This window comes from Cololabis saira, chromosome 9, assembly GCF_033807715.1.
Source record: "Cololabis saira isolate AMF1-May2022 chromosome 9, fColSai1.1, whole genome shotgun sequence".
Lineage (NCBI taxonomy): Eukaryota > Metazoa > Chordata > Actinopteri > Beloniformes > Belonidae > Cololabis > Cololabis saira.
Genome location: NC_084595.1, coordinates 46,282,862 through 46,306,122, shown reverse-complemented (window position 1 = coordinate 46,306,122; position 23,261 = coordinate 46,282,862). Strand labels below are relative to the sequence as shown.

The following is a 23,261-nucleotide window of genomic DNA, read 5'->3' as shown; positions in this document are numbered from 1 at the left end:
CAGAATAAGACGACCACTTCCACCAGTAAGTAGTACATTTACCCATATTGAGGTTCAAGGAGAAGGTTATTTTTTCCATAATATCTATTACTTTTGATAGCTTCTTTGGTGGAAATTTCATCAGTATTCAATTAGCTGAACAGGAGGGAACGTATGTAAGATGAAACAATAATTAAGCAAAAAAATAAAATGGTGAAAATTACACAAAGAACTAAATAGAGAAATGAAAATAGGAATAATTCTATGGCTGACCAGGAGTGACATGCCGATGGTAACAAGGCAGTGTCATCAGCACTCATTGATGAGGAAATGAAAATGAATATTGCTGAGCTGGATTGGAAATGTGTCCATTTGGGTGTTGAGCAGGAAACGCAGGTTGAGTAATGCAGGTCAGCTATGTGACTGAGCAGAGAGCTGATTTGCTGCATTCAAAAGACTTATTTGCATGGTTTAACCTGCCCTTTTGGACGTCCCCGTGGCCCAACGTGCCACGGAAAACAGAAAAGGAGAAGCTAAATGGAGAAGATAATAGATTTAGAAAATGTGATTTTGTAAATGATTTGGAAATGCAATGGGGAAAAGAAAATGAAAGTGGAAAACAGAGTTAGTTTTTAAACACTTGAATAGAAAGTGTATTTCTTTTATGAATTTTTTAATTCAGTGGTTCATTTTTCTATTTGAAAATGTATTTTCAAGAATATTTTGAAATTGCATTATTTAACCTCCCAAGACCTGGTGCAGTTTCTTTTGTTCTTGCTTTGGGCTCCTGTAAAGAATTTAAATATTATGACAGAGACAACACAACATGTGACATCCATGTGTGTAGCCAGGTCTGAGGAGGATTATGATTAATTCATCATAAATTACATCCTTTTTCTTAACAAGCACAATGAAATATTCAGTAAGAAAACAATTTAGAAATTAAACAATTTATTTATATATTCACCCACTAAATTACAATCCAATTTATGAATATATATTTTATTTCCAAATTAGCAGCTGATGATGAAAAGGCCTTGTTACTCCTATGAAAAACCAGGCTTGAAAAGAATGGACAAGAATATGGACAGTACTGTTACACAGCTCAGATTTTAAAAGAGCTGGGTGTATTTAACATCTTAATTAGCTGTTTTGTGGAAGTTTCACTTTGTCTTACATTAACCAGACCTTTGTCTTTGAGTTTTGTCCGTCTTTTTGACGTCCTTGTGCCATCCCAACATTTTCAGCTCAAAGCAAGTCCACATTCAACACACGTGACCTCTCTCAAACCAAAAAGCCCAGTAATGTTCGTGCATATAAGCAACCAAATATAAATTAATAGAGAATTTAAGACAGAAAATGAGCAAATATTACATCAGTATAAATATTATAGTATAACGGATATATTAATTTAAGAATACAAATGTTGCTGTTGTGGTTGAGGAAGATGCTGACTATCATTGTTCTTGACTATATTGGTAAAAATGTGGTGAACTGCTATACAAATTATTTTCTCGAAAACATGATGTATATAAAGCATGAAAATGGAAATAAGTGTTCAAGTTCCACTTGGAAAGAATGATGAAACTGAACGTGCACAGAAAAAGATGCCTTTAATACGGTTTTATTACACAAGCACAAACAAAGATACAGCCGTAGATTGCTATACCTTTAACAGAAAGAGTAAATACTGTGATTCCTGGAACAAGTCAGCACTTGACATTTTCCTGTCAGAACGTAGAGGAGCATACCTGAGCTCAGTGGCAACAACCAAATACAGACAGAAAAGACTTTCACTATCAGACAGGCTACCACCTTTAATGAACACGTTATATCTGGAAAACAAATAAAGCGATGCATTGTTTCAATCGTAAAGTAAAGCAGTTGTTTTCAGTACTCGAGTTGAGGGGGGATGAGGGAGGATGGCATCCCCCCCTGAAATAAAAACGGTCCAAATCATCCCCCCTGAAATAAAAACGGTCAAAATCATCCCCCCTTTCCATCCCTTATGTCATTTCATCAATGAATGTGGTTTTACTGCTATTTCAACATTTAGAGTCATCACCAGAAAAATAACACCAGAAAAATAACTTATTTGACAATTTTCACCTGTTTCAAGTAAATTTTCACTTGAAATAAGTAGGAAAATCTGCCAGTGGGACAAGATTAATCTTCTTATTACAAGCAAAAACATCTTGTTCCACTGGCAGATTTTTCTACTTATTTTAAGTGAAAATCTACTTGAAACAGGTGAAAATTGTTGTTTTTTCAGTGATGAGTCTTGTTTTAAGTGTAATGAGATTTTTTTTACTAAAATGAGACATTTTAACTAGAAATAAGACTAATATTCTTGTTAAGATTGTGAGTTTTTGCAGTGATCCATTTTACTTATCCTGTGAAGGACAGAGTCATATTGATAAGTTCAGAAAAGTGTTTTTTATTGTTGTGTTTTGATGTATTTGATGTAAGTCCAGTGGATATTTAAAGCTTACAGAAGGCTGCATTTAACTGCTGCTATGTCATTCATTCCTGCAGTATTTCTGCAGCTGTTTTGGTCACTGCTATTATTTGTAATATATTATATTATTTGTAATCAGCACAAATTATCTGTCCCCATATGATCAAATCCACCATCCCCCCCTGATTTTTTTTTTTTTTACAACTCGAGTACTGGTTGTTTTCTTTATCATTTACAGACAAATGATTTCTCATTATTCATTTGTCCATCTTAAAATGACTACCCGACCAAAAAACAAATGAGCGCAGGCGGACAATCCTCCTGGCCTCTGATTGGCTCCCTGGCCTGTCAATCAGCGGCAGCGGGGTCGGTTGCAGCGCAGGTGAGGTGTTGATGGTTCGGGGCAACAATCAGCCGCGTCGACGCCGGGGACGTGAATGGTGGAGTAAAAGCGTCCATTCAGGGGAAAAGAGGTCTGAGGCAGACCGTTATTGGAGCTTACATGGAGAGCTGAAGCTAAATATGAGCTCAACGTACTCAATGATGTACATATCTCCCGTGCTGCTCTTGGTTTTGTATGGATCTCTCGGGTTTTGTGCAGCTGCACCTCGCGTCCGTGTGTACGATGCTTCGTCGTCCAGGAAGTCCGGCTCATCGCCCCCCCTGCAGCCGACCACCACCGCCTCCACCGCGGCCCCCGGGGCTCTGAAAACCCCCGTCCTGCAGGAGGAAACAGCCACGATTCTGAGACAAACAAAGCGATCCACCGACGCCCAAACATCACTGCTTATCCCGGAGAAAATGCTCCAAACCCTGGTGTCCGTGCACTCCCAGCGCTCAGACAACGATGCCCTGGCTCTGGATAATGTTTCTGCATCCCTCACATCAGTAAATGATGCTCAAGGTGAGTCCTATGGAATGGGTTAATTTATCATATAATTTTGAAGATGCATTACAATCCCATTTTGTTGCATTTAAAATCAAAATGGGGGGGTGGGGGTGCTGGCATCCATGTGTAATGTGGGTTGTGGATGCTGGTAGTGATTTTGACGCAGAGACCCGAGGAAACCAGATGGCAACAATGGCAGGGCAGACCCCCAGTCTGAACACTGTTCCCCTCCAAAACTATCCACCCTGGAAACCCCACATCATTAATACTGTAAAATCACAGTGTGCTGAATATTGATCTGACCGTGTGGCCTGAAACATGATGTGCAAAGCTTTTTATTATAGGGTGATGGTTTAGCCTATAACCAGTATCGAGTTGTAAAATAAAATCAGGGGGGATGGTGGATTTTATCATATGGGGACAGATAATTTGTGCTGATTACAAATAATATAATATATTACAAGTAATAGCAGTGACCAAAACAGCTGCAGAAATACTGCAGGAATGACATAGCAGCAGTTAAATGCAGCCTTCTGTAAGCTTTAAATATCCACTGGGCTTACATCAAATACATCAAAACACAACAATAAAAAACACTTTTCTGAACTTATCAATATGACTCTGTCCTTCACAGGATAAGTAAAATGGATCACTGCAAAAACTCACAATCTTAACAAGAATATTTGTCTTATTTGTAGTTAAAATGTCTCATTTTAGTAAAAAAAATCTCATTACACTTAAAACAAGACTCATCACTGGAAAAAAACAACAATTTTCACCTGTTTCAAGTAGATTTTCACATGGAATAAGTAGAAAAATCTGACTGACTGAAAATTGTCAGATAAGTTATTTTTCTGGTGATGACTCTAAATGTGGAAATAGCAGTAAAACCACATTCATTGATGAAATGACATAAGGGATGGAAAGGCGGGATGGCAGTTTTACAGGGGGGATGATTTGGACCGTTTTTATGTCAGGGGGGATGCCATCTCCCCTCATCCCCCCTCATCCCCCCTCAACTCCAGTACTGACTGTAACCCTTCAAAACAATCCAATCTGGAAACCCCAGATCATAAATACTGTAAAATCACAGTGTGCTGAATATTGATTAGACCGTGTGGCCTTAAACATGATGTGCAAAGCTTTTTATTATAGGGTGATGGTGCAGCCTATAACAGTGAGCTGGAAGGAGGGATGGAGCTGTGAGGGGCTGCAAGGTTGATTCTGTTGTTGTTCAGTGCTCCAGTCCCTACAGAAGCCTTACAGGCCTGTGATCCAGCAGAATTAGGGCTGTAATTTGTGTAATTACAGCTCTAATTACGATAAGATGCTGAAAAAAGCTGCTTCACCGTCTCTATTGTGGTTTGGGGTGGCATTTCCAGAACAAGGCCATCCAGCCAAAATGGCCAGACAGATCAAGCCATGAATGAGCAATGACAGAGAGGGGCCTCTCCTCTCCCAGTACACATCCCAGTACCCACACACATCCCAGTACCCACACACATCCCAGTACCCACACACATCCCAGTACCCACACACATCCCAGTACCCACACACATCCCAGTACCCACACACATCCCAGTACCCACACACAGCCCAGTACCCACACACAGCCCAGTACCCACACACAGCCCAGTACCCACACACATCCCAGTACCCACACACAGCCCAGTACCCACACACAGCCCAGTACCCACACACAGCCCAGTACCCACACACAGCCCAGTACCCACACACAGCCCAGTACCCACACACAGCCCAGTACCCACACACATCCCAGTACCCACACACATCCCAGTACCCACACACATCCCAGTACCCACACACATCCCAGTACCCACACACATCCCAGTACCCACACACATCCCAGTATCCATAGGGATGTGTTGTTATCCAGTCAACACTGCAGACACGGGCTGGAGCTTCTTATCCAAAATGGCTCTGCTGATGGCAGTTTAAAAGCGGGGTTTAGGAATCAACGAGCCAGAGCTTTAACCTTTTGTTGTTAAGGAGCACAGAGGTTATTAGGTCATCGGTTGTCAATGTTACACCTGTTCTGTTGAAAAAAGGGGCGTTTTTTTGTTTTACATGTGTTGCTTGTGAACTTTATCATCCAATCCGGTCTAGGAAAAGCTCCTGTTCTGTGTCCCAGGAACCAGGGGGTTCTGGTTGTTGCCCCTTCAGGTTCCAAAGCTTGAGCAGACAGTCCAGGCAACTGCACTGTATTTTCTGACTGACATTGGCTTTTCACACCAGGGGGTCCTCTTTTTTTAATTTTTTTCCTTTTTTTTGTTTAACCTGGGTCTTTGTTCATCACTCGATGTCCTACCTGACTGTCAGTGGAGTAATGGAGGAGGATCAGAGAAGCTGTTTGGTGTGCAGGGCTCCAGACTGGAACAGAAACTGTACTTGGGGATAAAGGTTTGGAGTCAGATGGGACTCACGGAAGTTAAACATGTTCAGCAGAATAACAGGGAAAAAGTAGTTTTTTTTAATCATTTATTTTTCTCTTTTGCAATCATCTTTATATCTCTGTGTACAAGATAAACATGTCAAAGCATCTATTTCATTTATGTACGAGTATCTGCATCTATGCACCATTTGATACTATTTAATTTTTATAAACAGAATCTGAAAAAAGTCACGTAACGCTGCCTTGCAACTTTTTATTCTGAGCTGCGATGAAGACGCCTGGATAGATGAGTTATTAGACTGAGGCAGCTGTCTGGCATTAGCATCATGCACTACTGAGTGAATTTATTCTACAAAGTCCCCCCACTGAAACCGTGACGTGCTCATTATGCAAGGCAGCAGTTTCCAGAGCTGGCACAATAATAAACAATAACACGAGCAACCTCTTTCTTCCAGATTTCCTGCTAAATCTATGAGTACAGTCGATTGCACAACAGCTCTTTCCCATTTTAGATGTTTTCCAGTTGCTCAAACTGAAAGTTTACGCTGACACTCAGTCTTTCTGACACTCAGTCTTTCTGACACTCAGTCTTTCTGACACTCAGTCTTTCTGACACTCAGTCTTTCTGACACTCAGTCTTTCTGACACTCAGACGGTTAACCCGCTGTGAAGTTGCATCTGTGACGTCATGCACATTCCCTCTATAACTAGACACTAGACTAGTCATATCTCAGTGACTGCGTTTCCATGCATCAATAACCCTTTTAAAACCCGAATATTGGCAATAACCCGAATTTGCACGGCCATGTAAACACCAATAACCCCTTTGAATAACCTGAATTTGCTCATATTCGGGTTTTTAAAAACCCCAATATGAGCCCTGGGTTACTCCTTTTAAAACCTGAATATTGGGTCATGTAAACGCCAAACGGAATATCCCCATCAAACGGAACAGGAATCTGTTTTCTGCACATGCTCTGTTCACAAGGAATCCTGGTCTTTTGAGTCCAGGAAGTTCTTCTAAACACGGAGAAACACAAGACCAGGAGGAGACTAATCACTTCATAAATGTAATGAAGGATATGAACATTTCTGCATTTGTAGACGGTAGAAAGTACCGGGATAGCCAGATTTACAAGAAGTTGCGCAAAGCAGCATTTGTTTTGAATTTGGATACAGGAAGGAGAAGCGGAAATGACGGGAATTGCGTCATGATGTTCTCCGTGCGTCGCTGGTTTGATCCAGATATCCTGAATGATTAATTACCATGTAAACGGAATATTCCCAATGTTTCAGTAACCGGAATATTAGCAATAACCCGAATTTTGACTGCATGTAAACGTAGTCAGTGACGTCATGCGCTTTCCATCTATAACTAGACACTAGACTAGTCATATCTCAGTCCTGTATAGCTTCAGTGCTATTGTGTTTACCTGTATCTTTATTTAATTCAGTAAAGTGTCATTTATTATGGTTGATTTTGCCGTCTGAATGTGGGATATTCTCCCCTGGGTGTGAGACGGTGCACGTCGTCCCCCCCACTCCTCCAGTCTAAAGGGCAGTCATGATGATATCACATCACCACCCGTCCCCGGCTTAACGCCTCGCCCAGCTCCTGCCATGACACTTTCTGGCGGGGCGGAGGCTTGTCGCGGCTTACTTCTCTTTTCATCACGTCTTAGTTCATTTCATTTATTTATTTATTTAGCACAAATTATTTTAAAAACAGTGCATGGAGGGAACTTGTACAGAGTTCCACTCCCATCAACAACTGTGATGAAATAACAAAGATAATGTACAATAAATTAAAAGAAATTATAAATATAAACGTAAAAGAGAACATGGATACGAGGTCTGGATTACATTAAAGATCAAGACATTGAAGATTAAGACAGAATAAGAAGTTTTTTTAATAACTTTCTGAAGGAGGTAAAAGATAATGTTGACTCCAGCGACACATTCAAGTCATTCCAGAGTTTTGGATCTAAATGTAATATTAAATTGATGAGCAGATGTTCCACAGAAGGGTAAATGAAGATTGCCACTGTCTAGTTGGATATGAATTAAAATCAGATGAAAAAGTAAAAAACTGCTGGAAAGTGATCTTGTTTTCTATTGATAAACTTATGCACAAACAAGCATGAGTGAAAAACATTAATTTTATGATGGATAATAGTGAATATTTCATAAAAAGAGGTGCAGGTGGTTGGTGTCTACCAGACTGAGAGATCGCTCTTAAGAATCTTTTTTGGATTATCAGTAATTTGTTGGGTAAGTTGCAGACCAGACAATATTGCAGTAATTCATATATGGAAATAGGAAACTCTAATACAGAGTCAAGTGAGCAGATGGATGGATCAGGGGACAAACCTTTTTCAGTATGCCAAGCATTTTCATTGATCTTTTGCAAACTTGATTAATATGATTATTCCAACTTAGACCTTCGTCCAAAACAACACCCAGAAATTTTGTGTGTGATACTTGAAGGATTTCAGTTCCGTTAATTAATATTTTAGCTACTTCTTTTGCATAAGGTTTATTTTTGTTGCAGAAGATCCTAAAGTTAGTTCTGTCTGAACTCAAACTTCTGGATCCTCCAGACAGCGTGTGTGTTGGAGTTATGGTCCGGTATGAACGGCCGGAGGGAGATTATGTTAAAAATCAACAATAACTCAGGTCAAAAACAAACAGACTCAAAAACAGTTTTTTCCCCAAAGCCATAATCACCCTGAACAATATGTGAATCATCCTCGTTACTGTCTCTTTAAACCGTGCAATACTTCTCCCGGACTCTGTGCAATATTCTACAATATTCTACACATGTATATACTGTCATCTGTAAAAAAAAAAAAAAAAAAAAACGATTCAAATGCACCTTAACCTTTTTATATTTTTTATATTTCTTATTGTTTGCACTACTGCTATTTATCTTGCACTGGAGAGGTGATGCTACCTCTAATCTCACAGTACCCAGGTACATTGATAATAAAGTATTCTGATTCTGATTCTGATAACATGCTGGCAGACTGTATCCAAAACATGTTGAATTTAAGACAAAGCCATTCCAACCTCAGAGGGGAGAGAGATACAGGAAATCAACAATCAGAACCAACACCAACCCGAGATGCTTAACCTTAACCTTATTTAAAAAAAACATTGAAAAGAAGGATGATTTCTCTATATCAAATTAATGAGTGGTGATGCTTGCTATGTTTATTTGGGTATTCATTTAATTGGTGATTGATTTGATTATTTAAGGATGAAGGAAACATGTAGACTGCAACTTTTATTTTTTATTTTTATTTATTTATTGACGAATCTTTGTTATCCCCATGAAGGCAATTTGTTTTACTGGCAGTCTTATATCTCACTTCTTGCTTTTATTTCATTACTTTAAACAATCTTTTTGAGGGTAGGCAATGAATAAGCTTTTCTTCAGCCTACAGCTTTTTCGGTCTAGATGTTATTTGTATATTGGAAACTTTTTTGTAATGTTTTCTTTGAACAGTGTATTCCTTTCCTTGTTGTCATTTTTATTCTTTTTTTTTGTGATGTCATGACCGAAATAAACTAAACTAAAAACTAAAAAAAAGCACACTAAAAAGGGTTCCTGTGTGAACGGCAGCCATGCTGCCAGTCAGGCGGCCAGGAGAGCGGGAACCTCTCCTCACTTCCTCCCCACCGTTAGTTCCCGGCTCCACACAGCTCCAGTCCCGGCTCTAGGAAACCTGTTGTGTGACTTTGCAGAATCAGCCCGGATAGCCAGCGCCGCACCGAGAAGGAAGCTGCTCCTTGAGAACGACCCGCTGTGTCTTTGCCCAGCGGGTTGCACTCAGTGGATGTGACACGTCGTTTGGGGGGCGGGGGATCAGTGGACGTGACTGTCGCGGTGGCCTTGGCGCCATAACTCCACAGTCTTGCATAACAACGAGCCTTTCTTAGTTACATAAAAGTTCAAGCAGCAATCAGCATAATGTGAGTGGAATACCCAAGCAGGATTGGACAAAAGAATCCGTGGTCCTCTCTTGTTTTTCTTTATGCGTTACTATAGTTATTTTGTACACATAATAAGTGATAAATACGTGCTGATTTAGCTGTGTTGAATGCCTGATCTCTTTATGTAACTGCTGAACACGGAAGCAGGGTGAAGAGTGGAGCCTTCAGATGCCACACCTAACCTGAGATCAGATAAATAATAGATTGGCACTCTGTGCTCTGCAGGGTCATCATGCACACGCCGGCCATCACATGCCTTGATTTGATGAGAAAACCAACCACATAAAACCCTCACGCAGCTCTGCAGCACTTGTTTTTTTTTTTTTTTTAATATTTTTATTAGGGGGTAAGGCACAGTAGAACAGGAATAAAAAAAAGATACAGTCCACCTCCTAGGATGTTTTTTTTTTGATTCAAGAACAGAACAAACATTCAACGAAAATAATGACAAATAAATGAAAATTATTTTAAGTAATATTTAAGTATAAAAGCTACACAGTATAAATTAAAAAATAGATGAATAAAAGAAAAAGAAAAGAAAAAAGAAATAAAAAAAGAAAATAAAAAAAAACAACCCCAAAAACAAAGGAAAAGTAAATAAATAGATAAAAAGGAGGAATAAAGAGAGGAATGAGAGAAGAGAGGGAGGGGGGATCCATTAATCAGGAGGCAGGAACTGGAGAGAGTGGAAGAAGGTAAAAAAGGGAAGCCACTTATTATAAAATTTGTTACAGCTACCCTTCAATGAATATCTAATCTTTTCCAGCTTCAGAAAAAACATGGTATCGTTGAGCCACTGAGTACTAGAAGGAGCCTTAGTGACTTCCAGTGGAGAAGAAGGTGGCGTCTTGCCAGTAAGGAAGTAAAAGCCAAAATGTCTATTTTATTTGAAGTAAACCGGCCATAGCACTTGGTTTTACCATCTTTTCTTTGGTCTTGCATGAATGTGCAGAAGATGATTTTATTTATTTATTTTTTTAAACATAAATGCGTTCTGAAAACAGTGTTCATGAAAATGCCTCCTTGAATTCTGTGATTGAGGATAGTGAACCTGGCTGTGCTGAGTGAATGAGCAGCCCTGCAGGAGCCGGCTCCCGAGCGCTGGCCGTTCTTCCCAGTCATACTTCTGCCAGGCACTGCCAGCCTTTGTCCGTCACTACATGCAATTTAAATGCAAATAGCCCAGCAAAAGTATGTGGAGTGTGACAAATATTGAGCAGCGTGTTGCCCGACACATTGCACCCAACAGGTTTATGATGCGTGTGGGATTAATGACTTCGCTGTTCCTGACGAAGTGCATCAGTGTTTCCACCGGCCACACAAAGGAGAGCAGGGCGAGCGTGCCAGGGGGGCGGGGCGCTGGCGTCCACCATCAGTTCCTGCTCGTGGGATAAAAAGAAAGACTTTTCTTTATTGGTCTTTTACAAATGCATATAATTCACAGTGATATTAACCAGAGCAATGAAAACGTACAAGTTAAAAGTTGGAACCATACTATGTTTGTCAAGATTCGCTTCATAAATTGAACTTGATCATTTGAACTAATGGAGCTTTTCCACTAGTTCCTACTCGGCTCGAGTCATCTTGGCTTGGTTTCTTTTCCACCGCAATCAGCTCCTGCAGCAGAAGTAGGAGGTTGGAGTGAAGCTGCTGTGACGTATTTGATTGTGTATCTAAACAAAGAAGACACCAACACTAAAGATGTAGAACCTGGAGGAGATGATAGATGTGCTGCTGGGTCTGTGGCTTGTGTTTGATATCAAGTTAAAAATGAGAGTGAGAGAAACTTCAATTGACAACGCTTTTTTTTAAATTTTGTTTGTCTCGGCGCTGCTGAAAAGTCATCTGGAGCCGTGAGCAGCTATGAAGAGACAGAGCTCCTGGTAGATCTGGTCGTTCCTTATTGCCCGTCTAGATCCCTTTTTAATTCTCTCCTCAGCACCAGGTTTATGAACATCTGACCCTCAGAGTTGGATCATGAAACAGACTTTTGCTGTCTGGTTGAATAAAATCAACAAGAATCCGTCGTCAGAGTCTCTTTCTCTGATTTCCTCATCCTGACTCAGACGTCTGACTCCAACCCCCCGACCAATCGGTGGCCTGTAGTGTGATGATGTCAGATACAGCCGACTCAGCAGCTTAGAACCTCGGCAGATTAGATACAGAAAAGTATCTACTCTGCACGTTAGACCCCTGGTGGAAAAGAACCAAACCGAGTCGGGCTGAGTAGGTTCTAGTGGAAAATAACCTCTGCTCTCCGCACTGTACAGTCTCTAGCCAAAAACCACTTACTTTATCACTCCTTGTAATTTATAGTATGTTTTTTGTTTTGTTTTTGTCTTTGTTTTTTTGTCTTTGCTTCTTGTCTAGATACCTCTGTTACTTGTCCAATATATCCATTCTTTTTCAATGTTTGAATCCAAATTATTAGTTTTGTTTTGTATAAAACCTCCTGAGTTCAGGTTCATAAAAGGGTAGGCATAATAAGCCTTTGCTTCAGCCTATACCTTTTCGGTGCCATTTAAAGCATTGGACTATTTTTATGTTGTATTATATTGTATCCAAATGGACCGAAATAAAAACTCAAAATCAAATCAAAAAAGCGCCATAAGTTTGTTTTGTTTTTTGTTTGCTCTGCTTGACTCTCACCACCGTTCTTTGAAATATTGGTCCTCCCAGTTACTTTAAGTGCTGGAAGAGACACATTTACAGTACAAACAGCCTGCATTACGTTTTGACTGTTTTAATGCTTGTCCTTCCCTCTTTCCCCCAGACGGCCTGTGTAACTGCAGCAGTGGCAGCGAGGGGATTCTGGACCCAACCGACTGCAACCCCAGGACGGGTCAGTGTTTATGTCTGCAAGGCTACGCCGGCCTGCAGTGTGAGGACTGTGCGGAGGGATTCTTCACCAACGGCACCAGCGGCTGCCTGCCCTGCTCCTGCGACTCCTTCGGTGCAGAGAACCACCTCTGTGACAGGTCAGGCTGTTCCTCCATCTAACCATGTTGCTCTGTTTCCTGAGCATTGATTATGGAAGCAATAAGGATGATTTCTGTGATCCATCTCAAGACCCCTCAGTCAGAAACATGGCAGATTGATCGACTGCGGTTGTGGTCATGCATAGCTTCAATGTTTATCATATTTTTGGTGCCCAGAAACAAATGAGTAACTAATGAAGGGGACCAAAGTCTCTGTTGATTCTTGAAGCTGAATGAGATCAAATTTGGGTAAAAGAACAGTCAATAGTGACCTTTCATTTTTGTTGTGACTTTAAACATGCAGTCTGTTTAATGTGGAAATATACTCCTGTTTGCTAACATATTTGTGTCAACATCAGTTTACCAGGTGTTTCTTGTGTTTACTTCCTGCTGCACTGCATCCAACAAGTCCGTTGGTGCAGTTTTAATTACTCACAGCAGCCAATTGCAGAGTTTCTGTGTAATGAGGTGCAGCTTTTAAATCTTAAGGCTGAATTCTGGTTCTGCGTTAAATCAATGCAGAGCCTACGCCGTAGGGTACGCGGCTACGCGGGAGTCTCTCCGTAGCCTGACCTGCACCTCCCAAAAAATGGAACTACGACCCAACGCAGACGGAGAGGCTGTGATTGGTTTGTTTGGTAGCAACGCATTTCCAGTTCCGGTTCGTGAAGCAGTAGTGAACTTTTCTGCACAATAGTTGTCCTTAACTCTTTGATTCACTGTGACCGGAAAAGCCGGAAGCTAAACAAAGTATCAACTAGTGCTCTGAGGGGGTATAGGGCTTGGTCGTCTTGACGTCATCACCTGGCGGAGCCGTCATACTGGAAGCTACATGAGCTGCTCTTCAGACCACTGAGCACTGTGTACAGACGTGCTCCCTCTTCGTTTTGTCTTAGCCTACCGGTACTTGTAATCGTTACTTTCCGTTATTCTGTAACCATGGTAACCCGTTGCTGTGTTGTGGCTGCAGCAGCTCCAAATAACAGATGTGGGGAAAAGATCGCTAATGGTTTAACTTTTCACCGCTTTCCTGCTCGGAGGCAGAACCAGGGAGGCCAAGTATCTGAGATAACAGAGTAAAAGAGTAACAGAGTAAAAGAGTCGTCTGCTCGCTTGAATGGCAGCTGTAACGACCAAACATAAACTTCCACAGTAAACAAACACTCACACAAACCGGGGTCCGATCAAAACACAGGTTTTATTCCCCACTTCTCCAGCTAAACGCAGTTGCTGGGCAGCTCTCTGCGGTGCTATTAACCCCAATCTTCAGATAAAACTAGTTTGTTGAGGAAAAAATATAAACTCTATTTGTAGCTGCAGAGGAAAAAAATAATCTCACGAGGAAAAGAATAATATTGCTCATGCCTCGGAGCCTCTTCAGCATAATATAGCAGTCAAAGAAGAAAAAGAAAAAAGTAAGAGTAATACAAAACATGTACTGTATGTTGTACTATTATACTAATTTATTGAAACACATGGCGAGTCAAACATTTACCAAAGCAGCTGCCAAACACTCCTAAACAAGGTAGCCGAAGACGTGGGTTGTGCAGAACTGCGGCAGTAAATCCTTTCTAAAGAGTGGAGCTCCGACCAGGAGCTCCACTCTTTAGTAGGGATTTCATATGGATCCAGACTGTTAATAATCATTATTTTCTCCATATACCGCTCCCTGGCTTCCTTGTTTAAGGTATCCCGGTAAATTCCAGTTCCTTTCCGGCATTTAAACATCTTTTTTCTGCGTTCCGTCTGTTCATTTGGTGCTACCACACTGCTACTACACTGCGGTTTGTTTACACTCACGAGGCTGCCAACATGGCCACCGCGTCCCAGAATGCACCGTGGTGACCAAGCCCTATTGCACCGCGGCGAAATGGAGTGACGGAGCAGTCCGACGGGTTCATGACGGCGTCACGGCAACAGTGTAGCTCTACGTTGGTTTAACGCAGAACCATAAATCAGGCTTTAGCTGGAAGAGTGCAGTTATATAGGAGTTTCACACATGAGCATTTACAATTAAAATTGAAATCACAATTTGCATTTCAGAATACATTCTGCAGAACTGTCCAGCTTGAACTACATTTAGTCATTTACACCAGCCTCAAGTGGACTACAGATGATATCTTTCCATCCAGGTGCCTCATATCTTAGTTTTTCACAGCAGGAAAATTAAAATCTGATCCTGAATTCTGATTACTAAATTGGGATTGTAACTTCGGTGTGTGGTTCTAGATCGGATGCATGTCCATATCACGTGAGTAAGAAGGGAGACGTCAGAATTCATGTGAGGTTTTTTGCCAATATGCAGGGACTGCATGAGTGCTGACATCATCGACACCAGCAGCATGGCCAAAATCAATACTCTCCTTGATATTTTCCTATATAACTAACCTTTGGAGAGGAACTGCTGTTGTCTGGCAGGCCCAATTAGACTGTCTACTGTGAATTAGGGTTGCTCTCTTCACAAACCCTCGGCAGAGATGTTCAGGGACTCTTGGTTCATTGACTATGTTTACATGCAGTCAAAATTGGGGTTATTGCTAATATTCCGGTTACTGAAACATTGGGAAAATTCCGTTTACATGGTAATTAATCATTTGGGATATCTGGATCAAACCAGTGACGCACGGAGAACGTGATGATGCAATTCCCGCCATTTCCGCTTCTTCTTCCTGTATCCAAATTCAAAACAAATGCTGCTTCGCGCAACTTTTCTCTCACCTTCTTTTAAATCTGGCTATCCCCGTACTTTCTACAGTCTACAAATGCAGAAATGTTCAAATCCTTCATTACATTTATGAAGTGATTAATCTCCTCCTGGTCTTGCATTTCTCCCTGTTTATAAGAACTTCCTGGACTCAAAAGACCAGGATTCCTTGTGAACAGAGCCAGGCCCGGTTCTACGAGGGTCCATAAGCATTGCACCCTCAGTATGTGTCTGCATGCTCAGTTGAAAAGACGAAAAAAAACTTGAAAAGTGTGTGCGCGCTAAGGCTTATTTATGGTTCTGCGTTACACCAACGCAGACCCTAGGCCGTAGGCTACGCCATCGATTTAACGCGGAACCATAATTCAGGCTTTAGTGTATGTCACTCATCTGTGCCCAGCGCGCAGTTACCTGCACCAGCAAGACGCTGCTCTCTGCTGCACCGTTAACACAAAATAAAGTGGTTCAAGCACAACCACGCCAGCAAGTTAGACAACGGTGGTCATGAGGCAGAGACTCGATCTCAACTTGAACTTCGTGAAGTTAGCTTAGCTGCTGCTGGGGAGCAAGCAGTAACCTCGTCCTGCTGCTCACTCCTGCCCAAGTCGCTGCCGCCGCAGCCCCCCCTCCCTTCACCCCATGACCCAGAGCAGGCGCCGGCCCACCCGACGACCTAGGTATGGAGGAGCCACTTCAAGTGTGTTTACAGAAGTATCCATCATCTTTTGGAAGAGTAAAGCGTTCCTTTTGCAGCTCATGGTTCGATAACAGAGAGTGGCTAGAATATTCTTGCAAAAATGATGCAGTATTTTGCTACGCGTGTAGAAAGTTTGGTTATATTTATTTTTGTTATCTATTTTGTTATCTATGTTTTATTTTCTGTTGTTAGATTGTCTGATGAGTGAGGTAGCCCAGAATAAATGTAGCATTTTCTTTGTTCTGCAGCAATATTGCAGCAATAAAGCATTTGAAATACACTTTAAATATTCTTGTTTTGCTAATATCATTCCGCTTGAAATTATGGGAAAATGCATAATTTAGTGTTGAGTAACGTGCCAGGCATGTGCATGTGCGCAGAAAACAAATTCCTGTTCCGTTTGATGGGGATATTCCGTTTGGCGTTTACATGACCCAATATTCAGGTTTTAAAAGGAGTAACCCAGGGGTCATATTCGGGTTTTTAAAAGCCCCAATATGAGCAAATTCGGGTTATTCAAAGGGGTTATTGGTGGGTTATTGCCAATATTCGGGTTTTAAAAGGGTTATAGACTGCATGTAAACGCAGTCTTTGTAACACTGTGGAATGGTTATTCTGCAGATTGATGGAGGCACTCACCCAACAGGCTTCACTTAACATATGACAATGCTCCTTCATCGCACTACTTTTCCAATTCAAAGCAAAAACAGGAACAGAGTAGAGCTAACATGCAGTTTCTCCTCAAGTGGGAATGACTGCGACCGAGGGAGGGCGGTTTATGTGTGGGTTAGGAACGTGGTAAAAATAGGAGCTGTACTTTCAGTTGCCATGAAAAGGAATGCTGCTGCTTCTCAACATGGTGAGCCAGCGTTCAGAGCGGAGTGAGGATACATGTTATGATGTTAAAAACACGTCATGGTACAAGCTTACATAAGATACATGCATTCTAATAAGAGTAGTTCTTAAAGGGAAACACAGGGTGAGTTGTACATTTTGAAGGATGCTGTTGTCTGGGGCTCTGGGGCGTTAGAGAAGTTGGAAGCCAGAGGGTTATATTGGGGCTCAGGGGATTTTAGAAACATATAAAGTCCTAATTTGGAGTCTGATATCTCTACTAGCCTAGCCTACCCCCAATCAGGAGTTCATCACTGTGAATTACACAGATTAACCAGCTTTTCGACCCCCCAGCTTGCTGCTTTAGCTTGCTTTCGCATTAAGTAATGAGTCAAAGCAGTCTGGACATTAGTTGCATTCATGGCTACTGGAAAGACCAAGGAGCTCTTTAAACAGCCATGAGGTTCTGAACAGGTTTGGGTTATAGAAAAAAAAAGAAGAAAAACAGCAAAGACGAAATACCCATGACTTGACTTAAGCCCTTTGCTCCTCTAGGGTCCATGGGCCGTTGACAAACGTCCTCCGTTTCACTCAGCTTTTAGCTGTTCTTTCGAGATCTCCCCTAATACCTATGGAGTGCCTTTAAATATATTGATATACAGGGCTGTCTCAGAAAATTTGAATATTGTGATTTTCTGTAATGCAATTACAAAAACAAAAATGTCATACATTCTGGATTCATTACAAATCAACTGAAATATTGCAAGTCTTTTATTATTTTAATATTGCTGATCATGGTTTACAGCTTAAGAAAACTCAAATATCCTATCTCAAAAAATTTGAATATTCTGGGAATCTTAATCTTAAACGGTAAGCCGTAATCAGCAATATTAAAATAATTGCAATATTTCAGTTGATTTGTAATGAATCCAGAATGTATGACATTTTTGTTTTTTTTAATTGCATTACAGAAAATAAAGACCTTTATCACAATATTCAAATTTTCTGAGACAGTCCTGTAGAATAAAACCACAACAATATTAGACAGACCACCAATACTCAGAGACCTGACAAGCATGGCATTATAGTTTTTCACAATTGTTTAAACACATTTCCTGATAGACTACCTCACTTTCTCAAAACTCTAAACAAAAATGACAAAACTCACACACAAAATGCAAAATCCTACACTTCTCTTGCAAAAGCACACTCTATCTTCAAAACAGTGTTAACTCTTCACTAAATGGTATTTCCTTCTCAAATGCCAAACACATACATCATTTGAGTAGACATTTCTAAGCACCCACTGAACACTGATGTGCAGAATGGAAGACACTATAGTATGAAAACTTGACAGAAAATAGAAACAGAACAAAAGTATTAGGATGCATCCTGCCTTTCATCCCTGGCTGGCCACAGAACCTCATCCACGTCGCAAGCGATGATCTCCCTGGCAGAGCAGCGGGGGAAGAATCTCCTACAATGCTGCATGAAGCCTTGCAAGGCCTCAGCAGTGACATGGCCACATGCATCCTCCATGGCCTGCAGCAGTGGGATCCGTGTCTGAGGATTTCTCTCGTATACCTTCCATCTCCAGGCAGAGAAAAACTCCTCAATTGGGTTGAGGAAGGGAGAGTATGGAGGGAGATATCAACATCAACTTCTGGATGGACCCTGAACCAGTCACGGACCAGAGCAGCCCGGTGGAAACTGACATTGTCCCAGATAACAACGAACCTGACCACCTCTGTGTCCTCCATCTGGTCTGTCTGGACAATGATATTGTAGAGCCCAGGTCCAGGTCCATGAATGCTAGAAGAAGTGCAGTGTTGTAGGGGCCAAAGGTGGCCTGGTGATGGAGGAGGCCGTGGTGATTGATGGCAGCACACATTGTGATGTTCCCTCCACGTTGGCCAGGGACCTCTGTGATGGCACGCTGGCCAATGATATTCCTCCCTCGGCGCCTTCTTTTTACAAGGTTGAACCCCGCTTCATCAATGAATATGAATTCAATGGCAAATTTCTGATTGCATATTGCACAACAGCCTTTGGAGTTTAGAAATGTGATTGACTGTGTGTTCTGTGTGAACAGCAAGAGAGGGAATCCAGGAAGAGTGTGCAGGATATTGGGAATTGTGTGTAGTTTTGTGAGAAATGTGTGGTATGGAATGGGAATTTGAGTTTAGAGCAGTAAATGTGCTTGGAGTTCAGCAGGATTGGTTCAGCCACCTGAAACATGAGTTTCAGGTTGTGCACATTGTGTCTGATGTTCCAATAAATGTGTTTAAACAATTGTGAAAAACTGTAATCAAAGAAGTAATAAAGGAGATGGTAGCACAGATTGTTTTTAATTTATTGTTTTGTCGATTGTACTTCATTTATAAGTTTTCAGCACAGTATGACATGCGACATAAGAAAAACAAGAATAAACCAGTTTAATATTTCCAGTTAAGCAATCTTTAAAGCCTGTTTAAGGTGGGAGGAAAGTAAAACTTGTTTTGTCAGAACATCCAAATATTGCCAAACTACATTCAGGTTGAAGGTCAATTTGATATCTTTTGAAAGCCAATCAGATATTTCCCCCAGGAGGCTGTTTAACCTTGGGCATTGCCAAAACAAATGTGCTAGGGAGCCCTCTGCAGCAACACACCTATCACAGAGGGGTTAGCATGTCTTATATATTTTATTCAACCTGGTTTTTGAGTAATGCAACCTATGGATAACGTTGCATTGGAGGAGTATTGTATCTGGAGTTGATTGAACAACTATTTATGCAAGACAAAGCCTCTGTCCACAATGCGAATGACAGGATTCCCAGTTGTTTAGCCCACGCCTCTCTAAGGTGATGTGTATTAGTTGGTGCCATAATAGGCGACAAAGCAGGAGACCAAGCATTTGGTATCTGGGTTTGAAGTAAATCATAAAAAGTGTGATTCTTCTGCGTCACTGAGCTTTCCAAGTGTCTGACCTGCAAGTAAAAGTAAAAATGTGACTGGGGAAGATCAAATTGGCCTTGAAGCTGGACAAATGAGGCAAATTTATTGTCAATATATAAAAACTTGACATTGCAGAGCCCTCTTTTTCTTCAATCAAGAAATACTGCACCCATTGATGCAGGTTGAAACAGACGATTGTCTGCTGTTGGTATGTGTGTTGAAATGGTCTGCAGAGTGGGCAGAGGAACGTTTGGACTTGACTCATAATTCTCATGGAATTTCTTAAAATATCATTACAAACAAGAGAGTCAATGGAAGGCTTTGTGGGTGAGAAAAAGAAATGCAGGGAGAGATGTTCCAGAGATTGATATTTAACCGACGTGGGCATTTGTCAGGCCAGCCCTCATCAGAGAACAAAAGCTCTCGTGTTTGCAGCCCAGTAATAATGCTCAAGTACAGGAAGACAAAGCCACCATTAGCTGCATCTTTTCTGCAGATGTAATTTGGAAATGCGAGGAGACGTATTTGCCCAAACAAGCAAGAGTATAATGGAGTCTAATTGTTTAAAGAAAGAGGAGGGTAAGAATACAGGGAGCTTCTGAAAAGAATATAGGAACCTTGGACATGCTACCATTTTTAAATTAGAGAAAGAGCAATCAGATTCCAGCACCTAATATTGTCTTTTAATCTCTGCAGCATGTCACAGAAATTAAGTTTAATTAAAAGTTGTGGTTTTCCAGATATCTTAAGACAAAGATGTGTTGTGTGGATGGTGACTATTTTAAATGGTACGGATTTTAAGAAAACCGGACACAGGGTGTTTTTCAGAAGTGTTCACTTTTGTTGCAGCTGATTGTATATCCTCAAAGTGTACCGAATGAATTAATACAGTTTAGAAGATTAGGGATTGATACTTTTGGATCAGATAGATTCATAGATCGTCAGCTTATAATTCAATTCAATTCAATTTTATTTATATAGCGTCTAATACAACAAAAGTTGTCTCTAGACGCTTTCCAGAGACCCAGAACATGAACATGACCCCCGAGCAGTTATTACATAAACAATGGCAGGTTGGCATATACATTAACAAAGCTTTCAACTTTACCAAATGTAATTCCATGAAGGGTATTGAAGTGGCACCTGATTCTTATTGCAAGAGGCTCCGGTGCAATATTAAAAAGAAGTGGGGAGAGGGGGATCACCCTGCCTTACACCTTGCTGCAAATTAAATGGTCGAGATCTATCCATATTGGTAACAACCGCAGAGACAGGATTAGAATAAATCATCTTAACCCACTTAACTTAAAGTTCACTCCAAACCCAAACTGATCCAGGGTGATAACAGCAGCTTGAGTATTCTTACCATGGTCAGCATATATATTATATATTATATATTATATATATATATATATATATATATATATATATATAACTTAAGCATTTGTAGTACAAAACAAGCTGTCTGAGATCGTCTGACGTTGTGTGCACAAATCCCATAAGCGTAAAGCATCAAGTTTGATAAGCAAAAGATAAGAAAAATCAATGACAAAACAACCACAAATGTCTAAATTATGCATGACCTGCAGGCATATACAGGACTGTCTCAGAAAATTAGAATATTGTGATAAAGTCCTTTATTTTCTGTAATGCAAAAATGTCATACATTCTGGATTCATTACAAATCAACTGAAATATTGCAATGCTTTTATTATTTTAATATTGCTGATCATGGCTTACAGCTTAAGAAAACTCAAATATCCTATCTCAAAAAATTAGAATATTCTGGGAATCTTAATCTGTAAACCATAATAATAAAATACCTGCAATATTCCAGTTGATTTGTAATGAATCCAGAATGTATGACATTTTTGTTTTTTTAATTACATTACAGAAAATAAAGAACTTTATCACAATATTCTAATTTTCTGAGACAGTCCTGTGTGTGTGTGTGTGTGTGTGTGTGTGTGTGTGTGTGTGTGTGTGTGTGTGTGTGTGTGTGTGTGTGTGTGTGTGTGTGTGTGTGTGTGTGTGTGTGTGTGTGTGTGTGTGTGTGTGTGTGTGTGTGTGTGTGTGTGTGTGTGTGTGTGTATATATATATATATATATATATATATATATATATATATATATATGTATGTATATATATATATAAAACTTTAGCATTTGTAGTAGAAGCAAGCTGTCTGAGATCGTCTGACGTTGTGTGCACAAATCCCATAAGAATAAAGCATCAAGTTTGATAACCAAAAGATAATAAAAATCAATGACAAAACAACCACAAACGTCTAAATTATGCATGACCTGCAGGCATATAGAGGCAAGCCTTTCAAAAACCAGGAGACTGTAGTTCACACCCTCCTATGCAGAGATCCTTCAGGTGATCAGAGTTTAAGACGGGTTTCCATTAGTCAGTTATTATCTGACTTTTGTGGCCCTATCATTATTTCCCCAGGTAATATGTATTTTGTTTGATTATCTTATTTTCAAACTGTGAAATTGTCACTCTACCATCAAGTGTCAACATACAAAACCCCTATGAGCTCTTTTTTTCCAACGGGGCTGAAAGAATCACAGTATGAACAACTTCTTTCATACTGACCAACTTTTTAGTTTTGTCCTTCATTCCTTAGGTTGCTTTTACGTTTACTCTGTGCCATCTTAGTCCACATCTCTGACATTCAAAAACACTGTTTGGTAAAGCACAAAAATAGTTCACGCCACAAACGCACAAAAACAGACTATTGTGGTGTTTGCATCTCTGTTCACCGGCCAGAAGTCGCACCATTACCATCCATGCTGTTGGAAGGCCAGTTAATCAGTAACACGAGGGCTGGAAAAGCATGTCCTCTAATGTTTCTTATGTAGATTCATGATGGATATAAAATGATATTTTACATGGCTGAAAATAGGCTTTCCATTATTGCCAACAAGTTGGAAATATCTTCTTGTGATGTCACACCATCTATATTTAGTAAACTATTCAAACAAATACGATGCAAACAGTGACTCAGAAACACATGGGACTTGCTAAAGCTCAGAATGAGTTTGCAGCAGAAAGCAAATGTTGTAATAACAGAGTGAGTGTAGCAGAGAAAAGTGCAGTGTGAGCTCGGTCTGAGCTGCGTGTTGTGCTGCAGTTACATAACGCTGCCCTTAGACAAACTGTGTGACTGTCTCCTCAAAGCAAACATGTCACAACAGCTCCAACTCACTTCCACATGTGTTTTCAGGGTTTTGTGACTATAATAATAGCACAAATAAAGCAGTAATCCCCACACAGGGCTGCTGAAGTGCATCAATCTTGCTGCTTAAGCTATTGCTAAAAGCTTTTCAAATCAAAAATGATAACGATACACAACAACAACAGAATTGTT

General features: G+C 40.5%; 1 protein-coding gene across 1 annotated transcript in view; it reads left to right on the top strand.

The window, feature by feature from the left end:
- The first annotated feature begins 2,834 nt into the window (after nucleotides 1–2,834).
- Nucleotides 2,835–23,261, top strand: part of si:ch211-158d24.2 (multiple epidermal growth factor-like domains protein 9) — a 66,435-nt gene continuing 46,008 nt past the window's right edge. The window contains exons 1-2 of the mRNA XM_061729690.1: nucleotides 2,835–3,341; nucleotides 12,509–12,713. Of these exons, the coding sequence (XP_061585674.1) occupies nucleotides 2,960–3,341; nucleotides 12,509–12,713 (587 nt within the window). The 5' untranslated portion in view covers nucleotides 2,835–2,959. The remainder of the gene's footprint in view (nucleotides 3,342–12,508; nucleotides 12,714–23,261) is intronic.